Below are 23793 nucleotides of genomic sequence, written 5' to 3'. Positions count from 1 at the left end.
TAATTTCATTACTGTGCCGTGAATAATTTCGGCTACTATAACACACTATTATGCTTTTTGGTGTTTAATGTGGGAAAAAGAAAAACATGTTTTGAACACTTTCAAGACCTGATGACTGATAATGGATTACAAGAAACAAAGGATTTTATGAAATGCATTACCTTTTTTTTAAGATGCATATCAACCATTTGTTTTACAGGAAGCTGCTAACAATGACAATGGGCGAGCAGCACATTCAGCCTGGAGAAACTATGATGATTTTAATGAATACTTTTGGTATGCTTGATATTGAGCCCTTTATTTATTTATTTATTTTTATAAATTCCTGCTAACTTTTATTCTTTTTTAGGTCTCTCCGTTGTTTTGAGCTTAGCTGGCCCTGGCGCACGAGTGCTTCATTCTTTGTGAAACCTACACCTAGGTCAATGGTCAGTAATGTTTATTTTTCTATTGCTAAAAAACGACTCCAAAGGTTTAGGCCTTGTTTGGTTTTCAGTGTTCTAAGGAAAAATATTTACGTTTTCCATGAACACAATTCTTAATCACCTTTTTATCTCACATACATCAAATTGCTATGGTATATTTCTACAAAAACTCCAAAAAATAGCAATCCAAATGGGACCTTGTGTTTTTATGAGGTGTGACATGGAAAATAGTAATGCATGGCTTTTACTTCTGTGAGGCTTTCATATGACTTGATTCCTTGTGTGTGCAAGTGATGCCACAAATTGTTTGAGCTTTTGTCAGCATATTTGTGAATAAGTAAAAATGTAATATGACTGCTTATTGAACAGTTTTGGCTTCACTGTAGTTCAAAAAAATACCAAATTTAAGCTTGAGGGTGGAGCCTATTTAGTTTTCTTATTTTTTGAGGTCAAAATCAGCAAGGACATAATTGGCTCACAGGTTTGCAAGCTAGACCCCACTTAGTCTCCGTATTTTGGATGAAGGCGTTTTATGATTTTGAAACAGTAAATAGGATGCTGATAGATAAATTATTTCGAATGAGTAATATTGTGAAATGTCTAGTGTTTGCAAACATACAAAGTTGGCTCGCATTTTGATAAGTTGAATTTGGGAGGTTTTGAATAAAAATTTTTTGGAAAATAGTGCCTAACAGGCAACTTAGATCGTAGAAAATAGGCATGATTTTGACCTAACTCGATACTAACTGGTGCCAAGCAAATTTGTAGCAGAGCATGAAATAGAATTTTGTGTTCATTATCAAGTGAACTAGTATTTGAGCCTGACATAAATGATCTAATCAAGTTCGAATCCAACCATTTTGGGGTCACTTCAATGGTGATTAGATTTGTTTATAGCACTATGTGTAAGTAAGCATTTGCAGCATAATTTTAGTTGATTAATCTTTAGTTGTTGTTCTGCTTCTGTATGGGGATATTAAACTTCCGGAAGGTGCATGAGTTGAGAGTTTTTGGAGAACCCAACATATTGTAGCTATTTTCTAAGCTGCACCTTAAGTTGCGTGAAATGCTTGTATTTAAAGAGTGATAAGTTGGCTGGGGTTGCCATGGTTGAATTTTCCTGAAGAATGATATTATATCTTTACCAAACTGGAAAGGGTGTTCCCTTTGTTTTTCGGCGAGGAGTTACTGTTGGGCATAGTTAATTGTATTTTGAACAGATACATTATTTGTCACGTTGGCCAAGAATTCTAGCTTATTATTTATTTGCGAGTAAAAGTGCTTTTTTCTTTTCTTGTTTATTTTTTTGGAGCGTTTTAATAGATTGCTCTGTTTGTGCTCGTAATGAATAATGAATGTCATGCTTTCTGTATTTTTGCTTTATTTGTTGAGTTGTACTTAAATTAGATTATGAAAAATTATTGGTGGTAACCTATGTTTTGTTTCCTATGTTGATTTTTTCAGAATGTTTTAAAATCTGGAGGAAGTAAACATCGAGGAAAAACTTCTTTTGTGGAGCACAGGACATTTCTTCATCTTTATCACAGTTTTCACCGCCTGTGGATATTTCTTATTATGATGTTTCAGGTTAATGATGCAATAGCCAAATTTGTGCTTGATTATATCTTCGAAAAATATGTTTTGCGCTTCAATTTGCATTTGTAGTCGCAGTTGTATTGGATGTTGGAGTTTCTGCCTATGTATTCCTTGAAAAAGTTGGGTCTTTGCATGTTATGTTGTTTGTTGTGTGTGCATGGTTCATTCTCTTTTTTTGTGGTGGGTTTGCATTGTTTGTGTTAATTACTTGTTGGAGCCTTTCTCATTTTTTCTCTTTCCTAGTTTTGAGGTCTGGGTGCTGCGTGTAGGGCTGCAAACGAGTCGAGTCGAGTCGAGTTTTGGCCTAATCGAGTCGAGCCTTGACTTAATTATATTGAACTCGAGCTCCAGCTCGACGAGCTGACAATTTAAAGCTTGAGTTCGAGCTCGAGTTCGAAAAAAATAAAAATAATTATTTTATTTTTTTAAAAAATAAATAAAATAAATATTTTTGCTTAATAAATAATAAAATATTAAGGATATATATGTAATTTTACTATTAAAATAAAAAAATACTTAAAATAAAAAAATAAAAAAAATATATATACTTAAAAATATATATATATATATACACACACATACTCGAGCTCGCGAGCCGGCTTTCGAGCTAACGAGCTTAATATTTTGAGCTCGAGTTCGAGCTCGATTTCAACTCGAGCCAGCTCGATCGATATTGATCAAGCTCAAGCTCGACTCGAGCCGCTCGCGAGCGACTCGGTTCGTTTGCAGCCCTAGCTGCGTGCATTCTAGACTTGATTTCTCTTTTTGCTATCCATGTCATATGTATTCTATTTGAGTTCAAAATGGATCCCTTTGGCTTTGAGTCTGTTGCTTTTCTTCTTTTTTTGGGTTGAGTTGTTAAAATAAGTAATTCCTAGACAGGTGATTTTGAAAATTGATTGGCCATATTTGCCTGAAATGCTTCTGTAAGCGCAAATATACTGTGCCTGTTCTCAGTTGCTTACAAAAGCTGATTATAGCTTTTTCTTAGCTAAAAGCTGTTGTTCAATGTGGTCCTTTGCCCTTAACTACTTCGTTTAGCTCATTTGAAAATGCAAAATGCTCATTCTTGGGAGCAGTCCTTTTGATGTTCTGAAATAGCTTTGGCTTTGTCAAATTTGCAATGACATGCTTCAATTTTTGCTTTTCTTTTTCTCAAGAGCTTTATTGATAATTACATTTCCATGATGAACTTTAGAATGTTGAGAGAAACAAGAATAAGGCCATTAAAATAGCATCCCTTAGAGTGTTTCTCAGAAGTAATTTCTTTTTGATCTAAAGATAATTTAATAGGTAAGAAGTGAAGGAGACCTTGTCAAAAGCCCAGTTTAGTTTTAAAAAGCTGGAATTAGCTTTGTTTAGCAAAGGAGCAGACCCTTGTTGTCCATTGCAATAATGAATTCTATTTCCCATGGTTTAAATAGGTAACTGGAATTAATAATCTGGTTCTCTCTCTCTCTCTCTCTCTCTCTTTTACAGGGACTTGTCAAAAGCTCAATTTTGTTTTAAAAAGCTGGAATTAGCTTTGTTTAGCAAAGGAGCAGACCTTCTTCTCTATTGCAATAATGTATTCTATTTCCCATGGTTTAAATGGGTAACTGGAATTAATAATCTGGTTCTTGCTCTCTCTCTCTCTCATACAGGGACTTGCTGTTATTGGCTTCAATGATGGGCAATTTGACTCCAAGACGATACGCGAACTTCTTAGTCTTGGACCAACATATGTTGTGATGAAGTTTATTCAGAGTTAGTTTTCTATTCTTGGAAGTTTCTACTTAATGCTGTTTAAGGGTCCATTTGGTTGGATGTAAAATGATTTCCAGGAATTAGGGTTTCACAGGAAATAGTTTTAATGAATCTTTTCTCATAATTTTCTCATGCATGGTTTAACTTGAAGAAAATACTTTTTCACACAATCAGAGGTCACTATCAACCATCAGATGCACACGTATCTCAACACTTAGTACCAAGCATAGCTTGTATTCTTTTACTGGTCAACACCAGCAAAGTCATGCCACCTGCACCACCATCTCTACATTTCCCAGCCATGGCACTACTCAATCTAACCCTATTTGACTGTCGCCGCTAAAAGCCTTCACCCTCCCAAGGAAAAAAAAACAATTGTGGGATTATGGGGTTGCAAAGGGAAGGAAGGGCGTTTAATATGAAGGATTTGCAAAGGTTACTGGTGAAGTTGCTCTCAAAGACAGCGGAACAATTTTCAGTTAAGGTCTCCCTCAGCATTTTTTGTTGCATGATATTCTTCTGAGGAAGACATGTGATTTATCATAGACTCAACCATTAACTAGCATGCTTTGAATAAGAGAAAACAAACTTCGGTAAATCTTTTATGGAAGTTGTTTGACATTGGATTGGGGAAAACAGCTTATAATGGTAATTTTTTTTACTGAATTCAGTGCACCCATGCACCAGAAGTTCTGGAAAATATTTTTAGAAAAAATTCAGTCCAAACAAATGGACCCTAAGTGTAGCTTGGGCAGACCTTCATGTTTCGTTGGCTTCTTCTGTGGCTGCTGAAGTTGTTTTCACTGTTGCAGGTGTCTTGGACATTCTAATGATGTATGGTGCTTATTCTACATCAAGGCGTGTAGCTGTTAGCCGAATTTTTCTCCGTTTTATCTGCTTTAGTTTAGCTTCCGTGTTCATATGTTTTCTCTATGTGTATGTTCCTCCTTTTCTCATTTATTTTATTTTTTAAACTTCTGACCACTGTGCATTTCTCCATATTCTGGTAAAGTAAGTGCATTTACTATTAGTTTTATGTGGTTTGATTGCAGGAAAGCTCTTCAGGAGGAGAATAAACCCAATTCTGAGTCAATTCTTTTCAAAATTTATGTTGTTATCCTAGCTATTTATGCCGGACTTCATGTTTCTCTCAGTATTGTTATGAGAATACCTGCCTGTCATCATTTGGGCAGCTTATTTGACAATTGGCCTCTAGTACGTTTCATTAAATGGATGCATCAGGTTTGGCCAATGCACCAGATGTTTAGTTATCCTTCATTCTTTCCTTGCTTTGGTTAAAGGTGATTTTTTGAACTAATATACTTGTTGCATTGTTTTAAGGAACATTACTATGTTGGTCGGGGAATGTATGAGAGGACATCAGACTTTCTCAAGTAAGCACTTCAATTTGATTATCCAGTTAAAAATCCTCTTCAAAGCTAGGATGTCTTTTATTCTAGGAGTTCAGCATGTTTAGGAATCTTATCTGATCTGACTCGTTTCTTTTTGGTGCCCAACATATTGAGATGCAGCAGTGAATCTACCTAGAGTTTCTTTAAGATTGAAGTGTAGATTAGTCATTTATCCTTCCCAGAGGCTGTATATTTGAATGCATATAATTTGCTTTCTCAGAAATAAACTGAAATTTTTTTGAGGGGAGGGGGTTGGGTTTCTCTTTATTGAACCATTACTTTGAAGAAAGTGTGTACTGGGAAGTGTTTGTACTTCATTGCCTCTCCCTTTACCCTTTGTGTGAATGCAAAGCCTGATTTCTTGTGCCTTTTTTGCAAAAATTCATGAAAGAAGAGGATTAAAGAACCAGTAGAACTTGGCTGTCTGGATAATCTTGTTTATGCTTTGTTCAATTTGTTGTGCTTGTGTGAGATTGGGACTTGACTAACTGCATGGAGATGTTGGTAATTATTGCTTTTGTATGGAAGTAGTTCCTGTTCAATCCACATTGCCACTTTGGTTAACTTTATTAAATATATTGGACTTAGTTAAGCGTGTGGTTTACCTCGTAGACTTTGATTTATTTATAGTTATTTTGTGTTTGTTTAATTTCTCTTTTACATCTATCAATCTTTAACCTACTACTTTTTAATGTTGAGTTTTATTAGATTTTGGTGATTGCGTCCACAGCTGTCTCCATCATGTTTTTCTTCTTAGTTTCTTCTTTAAATGCCCCCATTAGTGGTTTGATGGATGTTTTTTCTTTTTCCTTAATTACTCTTTATTTTACTCTTAGCATCTTCCGGTACTTGGGGGTTTATATTTATATCTGTTGTTTTCTTGTTATCATTCCTGGAGGATACAGTTGTTATTTTCACTTTACATAATCTTTTTGTTTTTCCTAATTTTGTAAGTTACCATCTATTAATCACTGATAAATCAGAATCAATCATTAATCTGAAACGAAATGATTGATGTCTATTTACTCAAATTACTTTGATTGATGTGTATTTAGGCCATTTCAGTTTCTGGTCAGTTGAAATGAAATGATTGATGCCTATGTATTCAAGTTGTTTATTTTCTTTGGTTTTTGATGTATGAATTCTAGTTTTTAATAAGTCTTTTTCTTGATTTTCTTCTTGGCTTTCTAATTCTTAGAATACACTATGCATGGCTATTTGCTATAGAATTATCTTCACAGAATATTCTACAAGTGGCACGGTTTTGTCAGGGAAGTATTGTTGTTGAATGAGTTTAGGGAAATTCTCCTATGACTAGTTGAGAAAATTAGACTTTTGGGCTGTCTGGGCAATCAGAGGTAATGGTTAGGTTGAAGGTGGGGAGAAGAAAAATTAGAGAAGTAAAAGAGGAAAAAATGAGAAAGATTCAGTAAAGATTCTAATCAATATAATCTCTTAAAAAAAGAAGCTGATTATTTGAAAAATCAAGATTTTGAAAGTACCTTAAAGCTAATTCTATTGTCTTTAGGCATAAGAGATCCATAATTTGTTGTCTAAAATCTTCCAAGACATCTAGGAACCCAAATGAATGTCTAATAGGTATCATGGTGTTCAGGACTCACTAGCTTTAAGTTTTTTAAGTTTCCTGCAATTATGAAATGGAGCTTATTCTCCTTGACTCCAACGTTTTCGAGCAAACAGCTTCTATGTTAACTAGCTGTACAATATCAACCTATGATCCCAAAGACTCGTTAAATTGCATGCCCTTAAAGGCAGTCCTATTGCTTTTTTATTAGGCTTCATAAGGTCAGCATCTTCTCCAACTAGCTTGTAGCCATTGCATTGACTGCATCATTTTTACCTTTTTTTCCTGTATATCACTACTAAGAATATGCAATGAAAGCAGATTGAAGTTAATGATTTACTGTCATGATTAATCAGTTATACTATTTTTTTGGAATATGTGCAGCTTTTATTCTCATAATCATATTTCCTGTAGCTTAGGTGTCTGAATTTTTGGGATTTTCTGTTCGACTTGTATAACTGCTTTTCTAAATTTTTTGGGTTAAAATGATTTGACTCTATTATTCATGTCTTTAACTTTGTAGTTATGTGAAATTATAGTTGAGGTGAGAATAGTTTGTCAAATATTGAATTGGCTGATAATGTAGCTTCATTGTATGTTGCTTTTCTTTGCTTACTAACTTGTTGGATTACAGGTACATGATTTTCTGGCTGCTTGTCCTGGGGTGCAAATTTTCCTTTGCCTATTTCATACAGGTAATTTTTTATTGCTCCTTTCTAATTTGTGGTTAGTTACCTTAGCAGTGAGCTGTAGTTTTATTGAATACTTTTGTTATCATATGCAGATTAAGCCCTTGGTTAAGCCGACAAGGCAAGTAATAGATATGGAGATAACGAACTATTCATGGCATGATTTTGTATCCAAACGTAAGTTAGTTGACTATTTCCATTGCCTCATTGATTAGTGCATTCTGCGTTTGGTTGGGATCAAGCGTTTGTATTGGTTCACCAAGCAGTTAGATCGAATATTGCATATTATCCTTTCAGTAACCTTTATGTGATTATGTGATTGGGATACTCCCTGCCTTCTGTTTGTTCTTCTCTCTCTCTCCTCGCTTTTCTTTTCTTTTCTTTTTACAAAATCAGCTTGCATTTTCCTAAATTATGCATTGTGTTGGCTTTATCTCATTTACTGTTTGTTAAGCCCTCAATTTGCTTAATTAATGCCTAGGAACTTCTTGCAGATAATCATAATGCTCTGACAGTTGCAAGCTTGTGGGCACCAGTGTTTGCTGTAAGTCCTTTCCTAACGTATTCTTTCCTCTGGTTTTGCAAATGAAAACATGGTTACACATGAAAATAGTTAGGTAAACCTGAATACCAAAGTATATTTGGTCATATTGCAATACGGACTATCCGGAGTTCATTGAGCATTAAATATTAAGTTCGTTTTTCTGTTGTAAGTCTGTTTTAATCATTACTTGTGTTGTTCAATGTTCATAGGAACTACTTCTGTTGACATAATAAAACCCCTGTGCTTTATGTGCTTTTTTCCTTGCTTTTATCTTCATGGGGTCCTCCAACTGTATCTGCCATCAAAGTAAACATTTTTAATAGACAGTAGGATTTGTTTTTTAATATTTTTTAGCTTAAAGATGCTGTAGAAAATTCCTGAGATTATGGTACTGGACTTAAAGCACTTGACCTGAGGTCAGTCATGCAGGCTTCTCGCCTGTTACATCTATTGGACGGTTATATGGAGAGAAATGAAGATCTCCTGTTTTCTTGGCTTCTATGGGAGATGTTAGAAATAGTTAAGGAATTAAGTACTTTATACAAGAAGATCTCTATTGTATACTTGAAGATTTTTATTTTGTCCTTGGCACTTTATTTACTGGCTCATACAAAGTTGTTGTCTGTCCTTTTTACAAACTTCAACTCTATTTTTAATCCACTTTAGAAGGATTAAATTTGTTGTTCATGTTAAGCATATAATTCAGAAGTTTGCTGGGAAAATCAATAGCACAGTTTTTTGAACTCTGTCGATTTCGTTTTAACCTGATGATAAAAGGTTTTACTTTCTCTTTGAGTTTGATAATCTTGTGACGAAGCACATATGCTTGAGATGTGTGCGTTATCTTGGCACCAATATGTCATGCTATTTATTTGGGAACCAAACTTAATTGTTGGTTGGCTTTCACAAGTTATATAGCTTTTTAACTAACCACAGCTCCATGTTGTTTGCAGATGTACCTCTTGGATATCTACATATTTTACACAGTTATATCAGCTGTGTTGGGATTCTTACTTGGTGCAAGAGATCGTCTTGGAGAGGTAAATACTTGTTTATGTCGATTGTTTACTGTGGATTGTACCTTGAGAAGATACTTTACAGATAGCTTATTAGATAAATTGCTTCTTCAATCCAACTATTTCTTGATACTGTTCAGATTAGATCTTTGGATGCCGTTCATAAACTTTTCGAGGGGTTCCCTGAGGCCTTTATGGATACTCTTCATGTACCTCTTCCTAACAGGTACTTTCCTTTTGATGTAGAAAGTTTGAATTCTGGATACCTTTCTTTGTGGTCTATTAAATGTTAGTTTTGCTTTGCAGGGCCTCTCTCCGGTCATCTGGTCAGGTGAACCTTTTTGTTCTTGTGTCCTTGGAAATATTTTCTTTGTTTCTACTTTAAAGCTTGATGAGTTGTATGCACCCAAGCAGTATCCATCTTTACAGCTTGATTTCAACTTGGGAATCTGGAGAAAGTTTTTGTTGACCTCACTTAAATTTTTGAAATGATGTTAAGAGGCAGTATTCATAGTTTACAGTTCTTCTATCATTGGTTTCTAATTTTCTTTTTGGAATAATACCAACACACTTGGAAGGGTATTGGGTTCACAGCATGCTACTGCCTTGTATGAGGTGCAGTAGAGGCATATCTAAACCACAGAATCAGTACAGCTTGAAAACTGCAAAATGAATGCTGCAGATCTGCAGTTGCAGCAATGCAGATTTTTTTTTTTATTATTTTGACTTGGAGGAATATGCCTATATTGTTTAAAAAATGTGGACATGATGACCGAAGGCGAAAGCATTTCCTATCTTGTTATTATTTTTATTTTATTTTATTTTTTATATATCATCTATTTGATATAATAATAACTGGCTAAAGTTGACGATCCAAAATTACTAGTTTACCAAATTTACAAAAGTTTTCTCGACTCAAGGAAGGCCCGTAGTGGCTTGCACTAGCAGCAATTGGTCTAAAATATGCCAAATTCAATTCACGACGTGAATTCCAGATTGACTTATGATCGTTACTAATGATTTGAAGCCCCTTTCCAAAATATGGTAATTCATCTAGATTTTGTTCTGAGAAAGGATAGTTTTTTTCAAGAAACATCCTCTCAGGTCCATTTTCTGTGTGAGATTGAATTGTGTTTTCTCTATGATTGTTTACTTTTACTGTGTCTCCTTGTTTATCTTTGGGACTAAGATTACGAGGGTGAATTAGTGCTTTGGGCTTCACTTTTCAACCTTTTTTGGGGTAAATTGCCTGATCTCCTGCTCTTGGCTAAGGATCATATGGAGATATGGTGAACAGACATGACATCTTTCCAAGGTTGATGCAAAATATTATGGATATGTAAAATTAGTATATTTGGAGTCTTTCTTTGAAGTTGAATTTTATTTGCAACAAGGTTTATGTGTACTGAATACCTTCTAGGTAGCATTTAACACTGTTGTATTAATACATTGTACTTTTATTTCGAGAAAGTACTGTAGGTTTAAGGAGGTTGTGTACCCATTATTTCCTTAAGTGACATACTAGAATCAAGACATTCTTTTTCTTGGTAATGTTACTTTTTGTAACAAACACACTTTTTACGTGTTCATCATGAGCTACTACTTGCTGTTGTATGCTTTTTTATGGTATGCAATTGTCAATACATAATTAAATGGTTTTGTATCCCCTTTTTTGGTGGGGAATGCAAGTATTTGATAACTATTAGATGGATGGTTGAGAATTATCAGAGCAATGTATGGTAAGCTGTGACTCACAGTCGAAAGTTGTTGAGCCTTATTTACCTGACATGATGAAGGGTGTTGGATGTGTCTGAGTATTGATGTTATGTAATTGTCTATATATAATAAAGTGTTGGATGTGTCTGCAAGTTGTTAAGCCTTGTGTTATGAAATTCTCAATAAATAATAGTTCCTTTTTTTTATCCTTTTTTTTTTGGGAATGCAAGTATTTCATAACTATCTGGTTTTGATTGATAGAAGTAATTATCAGGCAGGTTTTTGGTTGATCGGAGTAATTTTCAGGCATATATGATAAGCTGTGGCTCACTGTTAAAGTTGTTCGGCCTTATTTGCCTGACATGACGAAGGGTGTCAGATGTGTCTGAGAGTGTTGATGTCATGCAATTGTCAACAAATAACACACACACACACACACATATTTGCTTCTGGAATGCAAGTATTTCATAACTATCAGGTGTTTGGTTGATGATTATCAGTGGCATGTATTGTAAGCTGTGGTTCACTGTTAAAAAGTTGTTAAGCCTTATTTACCTGTAACAATGAAGGGCATTGGAAGTGTCTGAGATTGTTGATGTTGGTCAAGGACTTCTAGAAATCTTGATAATGTAGTGCTTCATTGCTTGGTTCTGTTTTAGAAATTAACTCCTGCTGTCATTTGAAGGCTCTGGAGAAAAATAAAGAGGATGCTGCTCATTTTGCTCCCTTTTGGAATGAAATTATAAAGAATCTGAGAGAGGAAGATTACATTACAAATTTGTGAGTACTGTATTGGATTTTTTATTCCCTTTTTAAATCACATGAAGCTTCTATTGCTTGGATCTGTTGACTTGATGTTTCACTTTTTGTAGGGAGATGGAGTTGCTTCAAATGCCTCAAACATCTGGGAATATTCCATTGGTTCAATGGCCGCTATTCCTCCTGGCCAGCAAGGTTGTGCTTATTATGTGAATTGATGCCATTGCCAGATGGATTATTGATATCCACCGATGCTTCTTTACTATTTTGCCTAATTTAATTCCTTCTCCTGTCTGTTATAGGTATTTCTTGCCAAAGATATTGCTATTGAAAGTCGGGATTCTCATGAGGAGTTGTGGGATAGGATCTCAAGGGATGATTACATGAAATATGCAGTTCAAGAGTGCTATTATACCATCGAGGTCATACTTACAGCAATATTGGATGATGAAGGAAATGATGAAGGAAGGAAATGGTAAATTTATGATAAGCCTTCAGAGTGCCTTTAGTGTTTTTGCTTTTAGATTGTTAATGCTTGCTCCATTTGTTTTTCTTGTTTGTCATTGGTGAGAGGTCAACCTGGGTAGCTGGGGTGGGGGAAGGGAATTCATGTTCATGGAATGTCAATTTCGGAGAACATTGAACATGCTCATTGGGGTTGTCTAATCAATTAAGTTTGGTTTGAACAATGGTAACTTGATTGGCCCTTCTCTTTGTTGCATGCATTGCATCTTTTAACATTTTAAACAGATGAATTATATTTCATGTTCGACTGGATTTATCAAATGTATTGTCATCAACTAGTTTCAATATTTTCTTTGTTTTATGTATTGCATCTTTTAATATTATAGAGCACACAAATCATGCTTGCATGATTGATTAATCTATCATATGGATTGTCATGAACTATGCTTTTTAAATAAACTTTCTTGGTTGGTTATATTGAGACTTCCTTTAATAGGTTGTTCCTATCTGCTAGTTTAAAATGTAAGATAAGATAACATATAGGGCAATGATTTTGGAGCTCCACAATAATTTCCAGGCAATCAATCACCCTTTTTATTTAATTAAAATGATTTAAATACCCATCCCATTTAATTTAAAAATCGAAACTATCCAGAGACATGGCAGACAAACTTTGTGAATATTTGCCAAAGAAAACAAAAAATCTAGAGTAAAAAGTTTCAAAACTTAGAAAAGAGCATCAAATAGCTTGAAGTCAACATTTGATGAGAACGTATTAACTGCATAGAAGTTCCTTTCATGGTCTGTTATCATTGATGCAGTCCTCTGCTGTTTGTGTCTTCAATGTCAGGGTTGAAAGGATTTATGAAGATATTCGAGGAAGCATTGCCATCAAAAATATTCACAATGACTTCCAACTGGAAAAGTTGGCACTAGTCATTCAGAAAGTTACTGCTCTAATGGGAGTATTGGTATGTATTTATATGGTTTCAGCATTAATAGAGATGTGCATCACAAGCCAGCTCATAATTTGTTATATATATGCATATGTATATATATATATGTGTATGTATATGCACATGAATATATATATGTGTATATATATGTATATGTATATACATATTTTATTGCTGGATGCAAGAGTAAGTTTTGGTGACTAGTTTCCATATTTGGGCACTTCCTGGAGCTCCTTATATCTCCTTTTTTCTTTTACAGTAGGAGTCATGCATTTAACTTTTTCATCAAGCATATTGCTGTTGCACCCTGTGGTTAATCACTTAATCCTGCTTGATATTAAAGAGATGACTGCTGGAGCAGATTGGATTAACAGATACATATATCCCATCATACAATCAATTGGGTTTTTAGAACAAACCTTGTCTCAGTGAAGCAGTATTCAAGCTATGTAGGGATGCAAAATGTTGTACGTCCTTAGTCCTACTTTATGTTTTTTCCTTAAATTTTTGAGATTTGAAAGAACATATTCTTCAGAAATGATAATTATTTTGTGTCAGTCAACTTTTTGAGATTACTGTCTCATGGCAGGTCTTATTTCCGGTTCTGTTGAGGATTAAACAACATATTAGGAATATTGGCCGAAAAATGAGTTATTTTGACTTAAAAAGTCGAGGAAACTGATATTGGATTCATTCTTAAGTGTGACTGTGGTACAGTAGTATTATTAACACCTTTGTCTTTTACAGCAACAATCTTGTGGACACATGGATAATTTTTTGACTGTGAATATAGTTGGAGCTATGAGTGTAGAAGTTTGATCTAAGAGGGGAACTAGTTTAGTTTTGCATTTTTTGGGGACTAATCTGTCACCTTCAACTTGCATTCAGTGTATATGAATTGGCACAGTGTTACTATCTCAAATATTAAGTTCAGATTTCTCCACCATTGTACTGATTGCCCCTCTTGTTGATGGGAAAAGAAGAATTGACAGTGACCTTGGACAAGACCAGTAAACTCCTGTAGTTTGGTTCCTAACTAGTTTTTCAATGCTTGGTGCTACTTTGATGCTTAAGGATATAGTACATTAATTGATGAAATAGCTGGTGAGTGGGTTTGTTGTTGAAAATTGTAATTGTGTGGAAAGAGTTTATCAGCATGCAATGTCAAACTGTAGCTTATGTTTCAGATCTTATCCAGACAGATGGTTGTTTCAATGCTGTTCTGACTTAGCTGTGCAATTAATATTGTAATTACTGGCTGGAAACTAGAATGTGTTGTTCTCGTCCGTTCAAGACTCTTGGATATGCTTGGAAACTGGCCCATAACCCTTAACATTTTTTGACTTCAGGACACTAATCTACTAGTGAATTCTGTTTCGTATGGTTGTCCCTCAATTTCGCGTTGCAATCTTTTGGACTTTTTTTGCTTCCTAAAGCTGTGATCATACTATCTTGAATTCTTTTCATGCAGAGAGAGGATCATACACCAGAATTGGAAAGTGGAGCTATCAAAGCTGTCCAAGATCTTTATGATGTTATGCATTATGATGTCCTTAACATTAACATGAGGTTTGCTACCCAGTTAGATTTTTTTTCCTTGACTTTTGGCCCTTTTTCAGTATGCTATAGTTGTTCTATGATTTCCTTATTTTCATTCTCAGAGACAACTATGAGACGTGGAATGTTTTGTCAAGAGCAAGGAATCAGGGTCGCCTCTTTCAAAAATTGAAGTGGCCTCGCGATGTTAAGTTGGTAAGTAGTCAGTACATATAGTTCTGGACTGAGTTTTATGTCTTCACGAACCTCTTAATTCTTGATATCCACAGAGATTGCAAATCCGAAGATTATATTCCCTTCTCACTATCAAAGATTCAGCTGCAAATATTCCAGAAAACCTCGAGGCTAGACGCCGGTTGCAGTTCTTTACAAATTCGCTTTTCATGGAGATGCCAGTAGCCAAGCCTGTCCGTGAAATGTTATCCTTCAGGTATTATAAGGAGCCTTTTGTTAGTGTCCTGGGTTCAAAAGTTGCATCCACTGACTAAACCCCTCATTTCATTTATGAGCAGCGTGTTCACACCTTATTACTCGGAGATTGTGCTTTACAGCATGTCTGACCTCCTTAAGAAGAATGAAGATGGGATTTCCACTTTGTTTTACCTTCAGAAGATATATCCAGGTAATGTTCCATTTGTAGTGTGCTCTATTGTAAAATTCCCCTACCATCTCAGATTCAAGACGTTTATTAGGGAAATTTTTAAATATGGTGAATCTCAGTGTATTCATGGCCTCTTTTACAAGGTGTATTGGTATGTTGGATGAGAGGATAGTAGTTGGTGTCATGATGCTGGACAGAAAAGTTACTTTAGCACTTTTAATAATTCTAACTGGAAATTTATAACTTTTAGAATGAATGCGTGCCAGCACTATAGCATCTTGGTCCTAGTCCATCTCTGCTTTGGCTTCTAAGGTGGGAAGCATTATTTAGACCCTAGTTATTATGTTAGAGCATGTATGAAATTTCTGAGGTGGAATGGCTCTTGTATCTGCAGCAAGTAGGTTTATGTTCATCAGCAGAAAGAGTCTGAGTAATTTGCTTAATGCATTGTTGGATTTTTATTTAGCCTTGGTTGGAAAGACGAAAATCTAGGATGTAATTATGCAATAACTGCCACTAGTATACTGACCTTTACTAATGCTTACCAATACTAAATTGTCCCAAAAAAATGCTTGGTCTTAGTTTGTGGATAGTTCTTTGAGCTCATTATGGTCCAAAAGCCCCACATAAGCCAACATATACTAGTGATTTTTTACCAGATGCGAGACATCTCATACCATACCAATTGCATACCTTGCCAGTCAATCATATGAAGAAGAAAGGAAAATCTAGAACTTCAATAATTAACCCCTGAGCTTTTCAGTTCTTCAGTTTTTTCCTCAATTATTTGTATATCTCTTCACTCTGATGGTAATTTAAAATGTAATTTTAGTGATGTTATATCCATTGATTCAAAGTCTTTCCTTAAACGTATATATCCATAAATCCAACAGACCCCAATAGTGTTGCATGAGTATTTGAAGTTATGTCTGTATACCTGTCCATCGGTCGAAAGTTTCCACTCGTCATTTTCTCATATAGTCTGTCAACAAGTAGTTTGCTGCATTTTCCCATCCTATAGTGGTTTGCTCCTCCTGCACTAGGTTTTCGGAATGCCTGTCATTAATTTAACCAATTTTGTGCCAACAAACAAAATAAATTGGATTATGAGTGAATCATTAGATAACTTCGTAATTATTCTTGTTGCAAAAGTATTTGTGGGTATCAGGACTTTTCAAGTTTAAAAACTTTTAGGTTCTGAAGACTTCTAAGCCCATTTTTTATGATGAAACTTGTTTTGCAAATTCTGTTTTTGATTGTAGTTTCCTTAAGAGTCCTTGCTATACTTGTTATGCAGAAATCCTTAAAACATACTCTGGTTTTTTTTCTTTATTGATCTTTAAATGCCATATGGTTTAAATTTGTGTCCAGTTGCTTTGCTTTTTGTGGGTCTTCTAGCCTGCTCTACTTTTTACAAATTTCTAAATTATTGAATGCAGATGAATGGAAAAACTTTCTTGCTCGGATTGGCCGTGATGAAAATGCTTCTGAGTCAGAACTTAATGATAATACAAATGACATCCTTGAACTTCGTTTTTGGGCTTCTTACCGAGGACAAACATTGGCTAGAACTGGTACTTTCTCCCTTCAAATCTAGAATTTTTTATTCTTTCTTATTGGTCTACGACTTTCCTCATGGCTTGTGAACATTTTGGCTAGTTGGTTTGCGATGGAGCATTTTTCTTTCAAAGCACCCATGACCAGTAATTGGGTTGGAAAGAAGATAAAATGGTTGGAGAGATTATAGGATTGAACTTCATGTATGTGAAACAGAAATCAAGTGAATACAAATGAAGCAGAGATTTTATTACCAATTCTAATATCAATATCTCCAATAAGCAGTTATTGTGTTGCAGACAAAGAAGCAAGTAAATTGAAAAGAGTAAAATTAAAATTCAAAAGGTGAAAGCGAGCTCATTTGAGCTTAACGTTTTTATGAAGGAGAAAATTTGAAAGAAAGAGGCACTAGAAAGATGGGGGGCTTGGTGTCCCCAATGCCTTATTATTATTTTTTTGGGGGGGGGGGGGGGGTGGGGTGCAAAGAAACTGGAAATACTTAATCCAGTATACTACTGAAAGATTTTAAGAGTAAGAGGGAGGACTGGGAAAGGTTCAGACTGGGTGTTTTAGGAGTTCAGGAATAAAATGATCTCTAATTGAAGAGATTTTAGAAGGAAAACAGAGGCATTATGGAATTAGATTGATAAGATTAACATCCAGTGTATAGCCTCATGGAGAACGAAGAAGCTATCCAATTCACTGTTGTTTTGAACATCCTTATTGTTACTTGCACATATATGTTTCAGATGTTCTTGCTTTCTGCATGAAATTTCTATAAATGTATGTGGACAGTTGTTTTTATTTGAAGGTCATAATTGTCTTCCAGAACATGGTCCTGGGTATGCTCTCATAACTTCTTGGATAAGGAATGCTTATTTCTCTTCTATTTGTTGACGTCCTTGTTTGATGTTTGCTCATTGTCCAATTGCAGTACGGGGGATGATGTACTACAGAAAGGCTCTCATGCTTCAAGCCTATTTGGAAAGAATGATGGCTGGAGGTTGGCCAATCTAAGAACACTAGATTTGTTGTTTTTGGCTGCTTGGATAGATCTTTATTGTCTGTTAGTTGTGCTCAGATTTGGAATCTGCAATCTCCAAATATGAAGTTATGGATATTCAAGGCTTTGAGTTGTCTCCCGAAGCAAGAGCTCAGGCAGATTTGAAGTTCACATATGTAGTTACATGTCAAATATACGGAAAGCAGAAAGAAGAGCGAAAGCCTGAGGCTGCTGATATTGCATTATTAATGCAAAGGTAGAGTATTGTGTGTATAGCATGTGATGCATCTACTACTGATTGCATGCTGTAACTTTTTCTCTATGATTTGGTACATCATTGTCTTGGCCTTTTGGTCCTCAAAAGAGCCACTTGGATATTCTTGCAACTTCCTCCTTTGGCTCTTTCCTTCCACCCAAAAACATGAATAATATCTGTATCTACATAATGCATTATATCGCATATGCTAGTTCTTAGTTTGTTCGCTTATCAGTTTGTTCTTCTTTTGCATACCTTTGATATAGAAATGAAGCTCTTCGAGTTGCCTTCATTGATGTGGTCGAGACCCTGAAGGATGGTAAAGTGCATACCGAATATTACTCAAAACTTGTAAAGGCTGATATCAACGGGAAGGATCAGGTTTTCAACTGTTTCTCTTTTCTTTTTCTTTTTTTTTTTTTTAAATTTCTGGGCATTTACAAGTGAAAAATTGTTCTCTTCCTTTTTTTCTTTGTATTTTATTGATTTTTAGCTTATTTTTCTGTTTGAACTAAAAAGGTTTAGATGAAATTATTTGGTTGGAAACTGAATAGTGGAGAAAAGCACTGGGTTATTTTGATTGCTGATAAGAAACTCCAAAAACTGTTATGAGTGTTAGAATTTATTTTCATTGGAGAACTGTTAACAGTATCGTTGTTGGTTCTTTTTGTCAGCAACTTGGATATGGTGGCTTTGACATATGGTTTATTCTTGTACTTTAAAAAGTTAGAAACATGATTTGAATGTACGTTTAATTTCATTAATCAATGTATCATCATATTAAGACATCTACTCCATGGGTGAATATTTTACCATCCAATCTGTATGTAATATTTGGATGATGCAGGGTGGTGAAAATTGTGAAGAGATTAAAGTGCTGAATCAGATTGAGTAATAGTGGTGTTAACAATTTTAAGGTTTACAGTTGCAACCATGAAGTGAATTATATTTTTTTGGTCAAATGTCAAATTTCTGATATTAATTGGTAACTGCAAGAGCCTTCATTTACCCCTAGATGTAGAGGATCCTAATACAGGAGGTGATGACTATGGTATATTAATTATGTCTATGCGTATGTATTGTTATTACTCTAAGTTGCTGTGTTTTCTTAGTCAGCTTCTCATTTACATGACTTGTTTCTGCAGTCTCTCCTGGAAACCAGTGATTCTTATCTTGTGGCTCTTTAGCTGCACTATGATAGTATGATCAGCTAAAATGCTTTATAACAAAATTCTGTAATGTAAATTTTTAAATTCTAAGGTGGGGTTTCCTTCTAATGAAAATGCAGGAAATCTATTCTGTAAAATTGCCAGGGAATCCAAAACTTGGTGAAGGGAAGCCTGAAAATCAAAATCATGCAGTTATATTCACACGTGGAAATGCAATGCAGACGATTGACATGAATCAGGTAAGAGGTATCTGTTTCAACAGCTGCTGATAATATCTCACCAGGCCCTTCAAATTAACCTCTGTTTCAGAAGCATAAGTTGCAGATATAACTGCAGATGATTTTGCCACGTGATGTTAGTATGTCTGGATATCCTTGGAAAATCTTAACAATGCAGAGTCATGCATAAATTTGTAGTGCAAAATGAAAATATGCACAGACTCTTATTTGGGTTTGAGGATTAATTGTTCCTACCTCTGGTCCATGTGGTTGTGTAACAGAGCAATATTGTTTTGAAATCAGGAGAAGAAATTAAATAAGCTCCAGTTTGACTTTGGATGATACTCCTCTCCTGCATGCATTTCTCTCTGCTGACTTCGCCCCTTTCTTCCTTGTGCTCAATCTCCTCATTCTCCCGCTCCACCGTCTTCCTCTTGGGATCGCTCTGAGCATACAGCTAAACCATTTCTCCTCCCTCTTGACCTAGCTCTGTCCTTCCTTCTGCCCTGTCTTCTACTCACCCTCATATCCACCCTTCTCAAAATATTAATTACCGGGGTGTTCATCAATATTGGTTTTGACCATGAGCACATGCACTGTTGGATGGAGGTGAATTAGGATCAGTACAAGCTGGCTGTATGTTTGTTCCGTGCCTGAAGAAGTGGGCACTAAGTTTTTTGCGTGTCTCTGTACCTTTGTTGTGTCAGCAGATTATGAGATATATGCCTGATTAGGGAGGTAAGCATAATGAGCGAAACTGTAGGAGAGGAGCCTGTAAATTTGACAAAACTTAGGTGCCCAAATTGCCCTTAATTTAGGGTAATTCGTGGTTCAGGGCAATTCATAATGTGGATGGAAAGCAGCAGCCAACATGCTTATTGCTTTGTTTTCTCCCATTCATGTCATTGCCTTTTATCTTCTTTTGCTTGGTCGTTTCTTAATGTTGCCTTGTTTTTCGAGAGCTCATTTATTTTTTTTAATAGGATAATTATTTCGAGGAAGCTTTGAAAATGAGAAATCTTTTAGAAGAATTCCATCGTGATCATGGGATTCATGCTCCTACTATTCTTGGTGTTAGGGAGCATGTATTTACGGGAAGGTATTTCTCAATTCAATATTTATATGGTGGTGATCTCCTATGTTGCTAACAATCAGTTACTAATTCTTCAGCAAATGATGCAGTGTCTCTTCTTTGGCGTCATTCATGTCCAACCAAGAAACTAGCTTTGTGACACTTGGTCAGCGTGTTCTGGCCAAGCCCTTGAAGTAAGATCCTGTTTGTTATAAAATTTGCTATTGTTCGTGTGTATGATTTCCTGCTTTTTCTTATATCTGATCCTACTTTATTGAAATTTCAATTTGTCTTATAGGGTTCGAATGCACTATGGCCATCCAGATGTCTTTGATAGAGTTTTCCATATAACTCGAGGTGGTATCAGCAAGGCGTCTCGTGTAATTAACATCAGTGAAGACATATATGCGGGTACAACTAACTATGCTAGGCAAATTGCCATTATATAGTTTTTTTTTTTAATGTTTCCCTATACTGCAGATGACTACTTTTGAATGGGAATTACAATGTCAAACTTGCATTCCCACTCTTTTATCTTCCATCCAATTCTATTACAAACATTTGCTATATTTTGTGTAGGAGTATGATTTAGTTTTAGAATGTTCAACCGCCGTATCAGCTGTCAATTCAAGAAAGATTTGACGATGCAAGATGCCTAGCATCTTTTTCTAAGTGCTAGCTTCCATGGCTTAAGGAGTTGGAGACTTAAGAAATATTAGATTAGCTAGTTAATGGAAACTTTCCGGATGATGTTTATATTTAATTTTCGACCTATGAGTGTTGTAGTAATTCCAAATTCTGCATAATTGAGCATGTAACAATAAAATATTCTTTTATGATTTCTAGTCCATATTTGTATTATACCTGTGAATTTCAGCGGGATCCTTCGAGCATATCAAAATTTTGCATTCCATTTACTGATTTTTTTCCTTTTTGCATATGCGTTGAAGTTTAGTATTGTATAAAGATGGTTGATTTATTGCTTCTTGGTGTCTGAACAGTCTTGGTTATTTCTTTCACGCTTTTGAAGAGATATCTGTTATACATGCATTTCAAATGCATTTGTTCTTTCAACTGTGTCAAGCATCTTGCTTTGCTTACACTGATACCAGATTGCATTTGTCTCCCTTTGGACATGGCTCAGAAGGCACCACTGAATTCTTCTTGACAAACTAGTTGCATGTTTTTTCTTCATCTTGCTTATTGAATGTGAAGATCTCAAGCACTTCGATTACAGCCAATCTTACACCGATACCAGGTTGCATTTGTCTCCCTTGGGACATGGCTCAGAAGGCACCGCTGAATTCTTCTTGACAAAATGGTTGCTTGTTTTTTCTTCATGTTGCTTATTGCATGTTGAAGAACTCGAGCACTTCGATTACAGACAATTTCTGCAGTTGTTTTTGTCTATTTATGTTTATGTTATGGACTTGATTCTGAATTTTCTGCTCCAAGCTGACAGGAGCTATTCATTATTTCCTTTGGTTACCCCCATAAGTGGGATGGGATATGTTGATTCACTCGGTTTGCGGTATTTATATATACTGGTCTGATCTCAACAAACTACTATACCAATTTGATGAGTGAGGGTCTAGATATATGTAATCATTGTGAGTACTTCATATTTCAGCATTACAAAAATATGGTGTTAACGTTTTTCTGTGTTAGTATATGCCACATTGCCTGATTGCATTAACTCATCATGTTTCTGTGTTGTCTGTCTTTTGCTCTATGATTTGTGAGCCTATTTAAGATTTGACTATCTAGTTGTATGTTAGGGCATAAGAATGTCTTCTATAACACGAGCAGAACAAGACAAAAAATTCCCTTTTTGTCCTTTTTTTTTAATTTGTTGTAATATGCAGGATTCAATTCAACCTTGCGTCAAGGAAATATTACCCACCATGAGTACATTCAGGTGATATTGTGTCTTTTTAAAATTTTTTTAAAGATGAAAAGTAGTAGAGTGATGAATAAATCTAAACTGAGATTTATATAGGTTGGCAAAGGAAGAGATGTTGGGCTCAATCAGATTGCTTTATTTGAAGGCAAGGTAGCTGGTGGTAATGGTGAACAAGTTCTTAGCAGGGATGTCTACAGACTTGGGCAGCTCTTTGATTTCTTCAGAATGATATCGTTCTTTTTCACCACTGTGGGCTATTACTTTTGTACCATGGTAAGCCCATTGCGTTGTTGCACCTCAGCCTAGTTTTTGAGCTCATTGGTTCAAGTTTTAATTGGTACCTGAGCCAATCACCAAAGTGGTGCTTAATCTTTAGGCCAATTTGGGGTTTGGGAGGGAACAAGAATGGTGCTTTTAACCTTTAACTTTGCAAGTTACTTTTAATGGAGTTTGGAATCCAGATATGAAGTGTATGAAATATATAAATATACGGTTTTGTTTCCTATCTGCTTAACTGGAACATCAACGACGAAAAGCAGCAAAATGGGTCTCTTTGTCCATTATGACTCTTTTAATTCAGCAGTGCGCTTTTTTGTGTAGCGGCTACACAACAATACCCTCTAAGCCTGCGAAAGTATAAGCAAAATTACAGGTGTATAGTACACTCTTAATTGGGGTTGTAACACTGTCAGTCATGTATCTTGTTAGTTCTTGCTTGCATGCTTCATCTTTTTTTTTGTTGAATAGTTGCCCATAGGATACTCAGAAGTACTGGTTACAGAAAAAATTACTCATTGTGCAAAATAATTTTATTAGTGCTGTAAATCCTATTATGGAGTACCAATTTGTTATATTAATCCCTTTTTATGGGCCAGGCAATTGGTTACATAATGACCTTCACATCTTTGTAGCAATATGGGTTATATTGTCTACCACTTTTAGGTTTGTCGTGCAAAAGATGTCAAACTTATGACATTTAAAACCTTGTAGCTATCCAAAGTGAACGCTAAAATTTGGTTGTCTTGAAAATTGGCGATTATGTCCTTGTTTATAGTAGAGGCTTCTAGGAAGTATGCTAATGACTTGGGCTTGTGCTTAAGAATGATGTTTGGCACTGCATGAGTATATGTGATTTGGGCTTCCTTTAGTGGACTGCTTCAGTTTGTTTGTTTATTTAAAACATGGCAATGGAGGAGTGACAGCAATTAATTGTATTTTTGTCCCAAACTTGCACGTCTGAGAATCTGATGTCTAAAACCGAAAGTAAAAATTGAATTGTTAAATAGATGTGAAAAAGGTTTCTGTGCCTTTTACTTTTCCAAATGGCTCATTTGAAGCAACAAGATATTTCCAGCTTCTGCTTGACTCAATTCATTTACCTGTCATGTTGATCCTTTCCAAGCTTCGGAACCTCTATTCACTCCCCTCTGGTCCATCTTCACTTTGATTTCTACATCTGTTCCCAACTAAAACGCACCTAAGAGCAATGAAATTTGCTTTCTTTTTAGGAGTCTGCTCTAAGCTGGAATGTAATGTTTACATTATTAG

General features: G+C 35.4%; 1 protein-coding gene across 2 annotated transcripts in view; it reads left to right on the top strand.

The window, feature by feature from the left end:
- Positions 1-23793, top strand: part of LOC113708559 (callose synthase 9-like) — a 44190-nt gene that overhangs the window by 13809 nt on the left and 6588 nt on the right. For both annotated transcript variants that reach the window (XM_072052198.1, XM_027231067.2), the window contains exons 12-42: positions 200-276; positions 350-428; positions 1890-2012; positions 3665-3767; positions 4580-4703; positions 4820-5009; positions 5109-5161; positions 7399-7459; positions 7549-7630; positions 7948-7997; positions 8951-9037; positions 9154-9239; positions 9320-9344; positions 11415-11509; positions 11602-11683; positions 11791-11963; positions 12804-12924; positions 14381-14478; positions 14571-14661; positions 14736-14896; positions 14979-15088; positions 16507-16641; positions 17559-17627; positions 17706-17883; positions 18150-18264; positions 19172-19291; positions 20254-20369; positions 20453-20536; positions 20641-20753; positions 22208-22260; positions 22342-22518. In XM_072052198.1, coding sequence (XP_071908299.1) covers positions 200-276; positions 350-428; positions 1890-2012; positions 3665-3767; positions 4580-4703; positions 4820-5009; positions 5109-5161; positions 7399-7459; positions 7549-7630; positions 7948-7997; positions 8951-9037; positions 9154-9239; positions 9320-9344; positions 11415-11509; positions 11602-11683; positions 11791-11963; positions 12804-12924; positions 14381-14478; positions 14571-14661; positions 14736-14896; positions 14979-15088; positions 16507-16641; positions 17559-17627; positions 17706-17883; positions 18150-18264; positions 19172-19291; positions 20254-20369; positions 20453-20536; positions 20641-20753; positions 22208-22260; positions 22342-22518 — 3231 coding nt within the window. The remainder of the gene's footprint in view (positions 1-199; positions 277-349; positions 429-1889; positions 2013-3664; positions 3768-4579; positions 4704-4819; positions 5010-5108; positions 5162-7398; positions 7460-7548; positions 7631-7947; positions 7998-8950; positions 9038-9153; positions 9240-9319; positions 9345-11414; positions 11510-11601; positions 11684-11790; positions 11964-12803; positions 12925-14380; positions 14479-14570; positions 14662-14735; positions 14897-14978; positions 15089-16506; positions 16642-17558; positions 17628-17705; positions 17884-18149; positions 18265-19171; positions 19292-20253; positions 20370-20452; positions 20537-20640; positions 20754-22207; positions 22261-22341; positions 22519-23793) is intronic.

Source organism: Coffea arabica, chromosome 1c, assembly GCF_036785885.1.
Source record: "Coffea arabica cultivar ET-39 chromosome 1c, Coffea Arabica ET-39 HiFi, whole genome shotgun sequence".
Classification (NCBI taxonomy): domain Eukaryota; kingdom Viridiplantae; phylum Streptophyta; class Magnoliopsida; order Gentianales; family Rubiaceae; genus Coffea; species Coffea arabica.
Note: the sequence above shows the minus strand (reverse complement) of the source record. Positions and strands in the feature narration are given on the sequence as shown.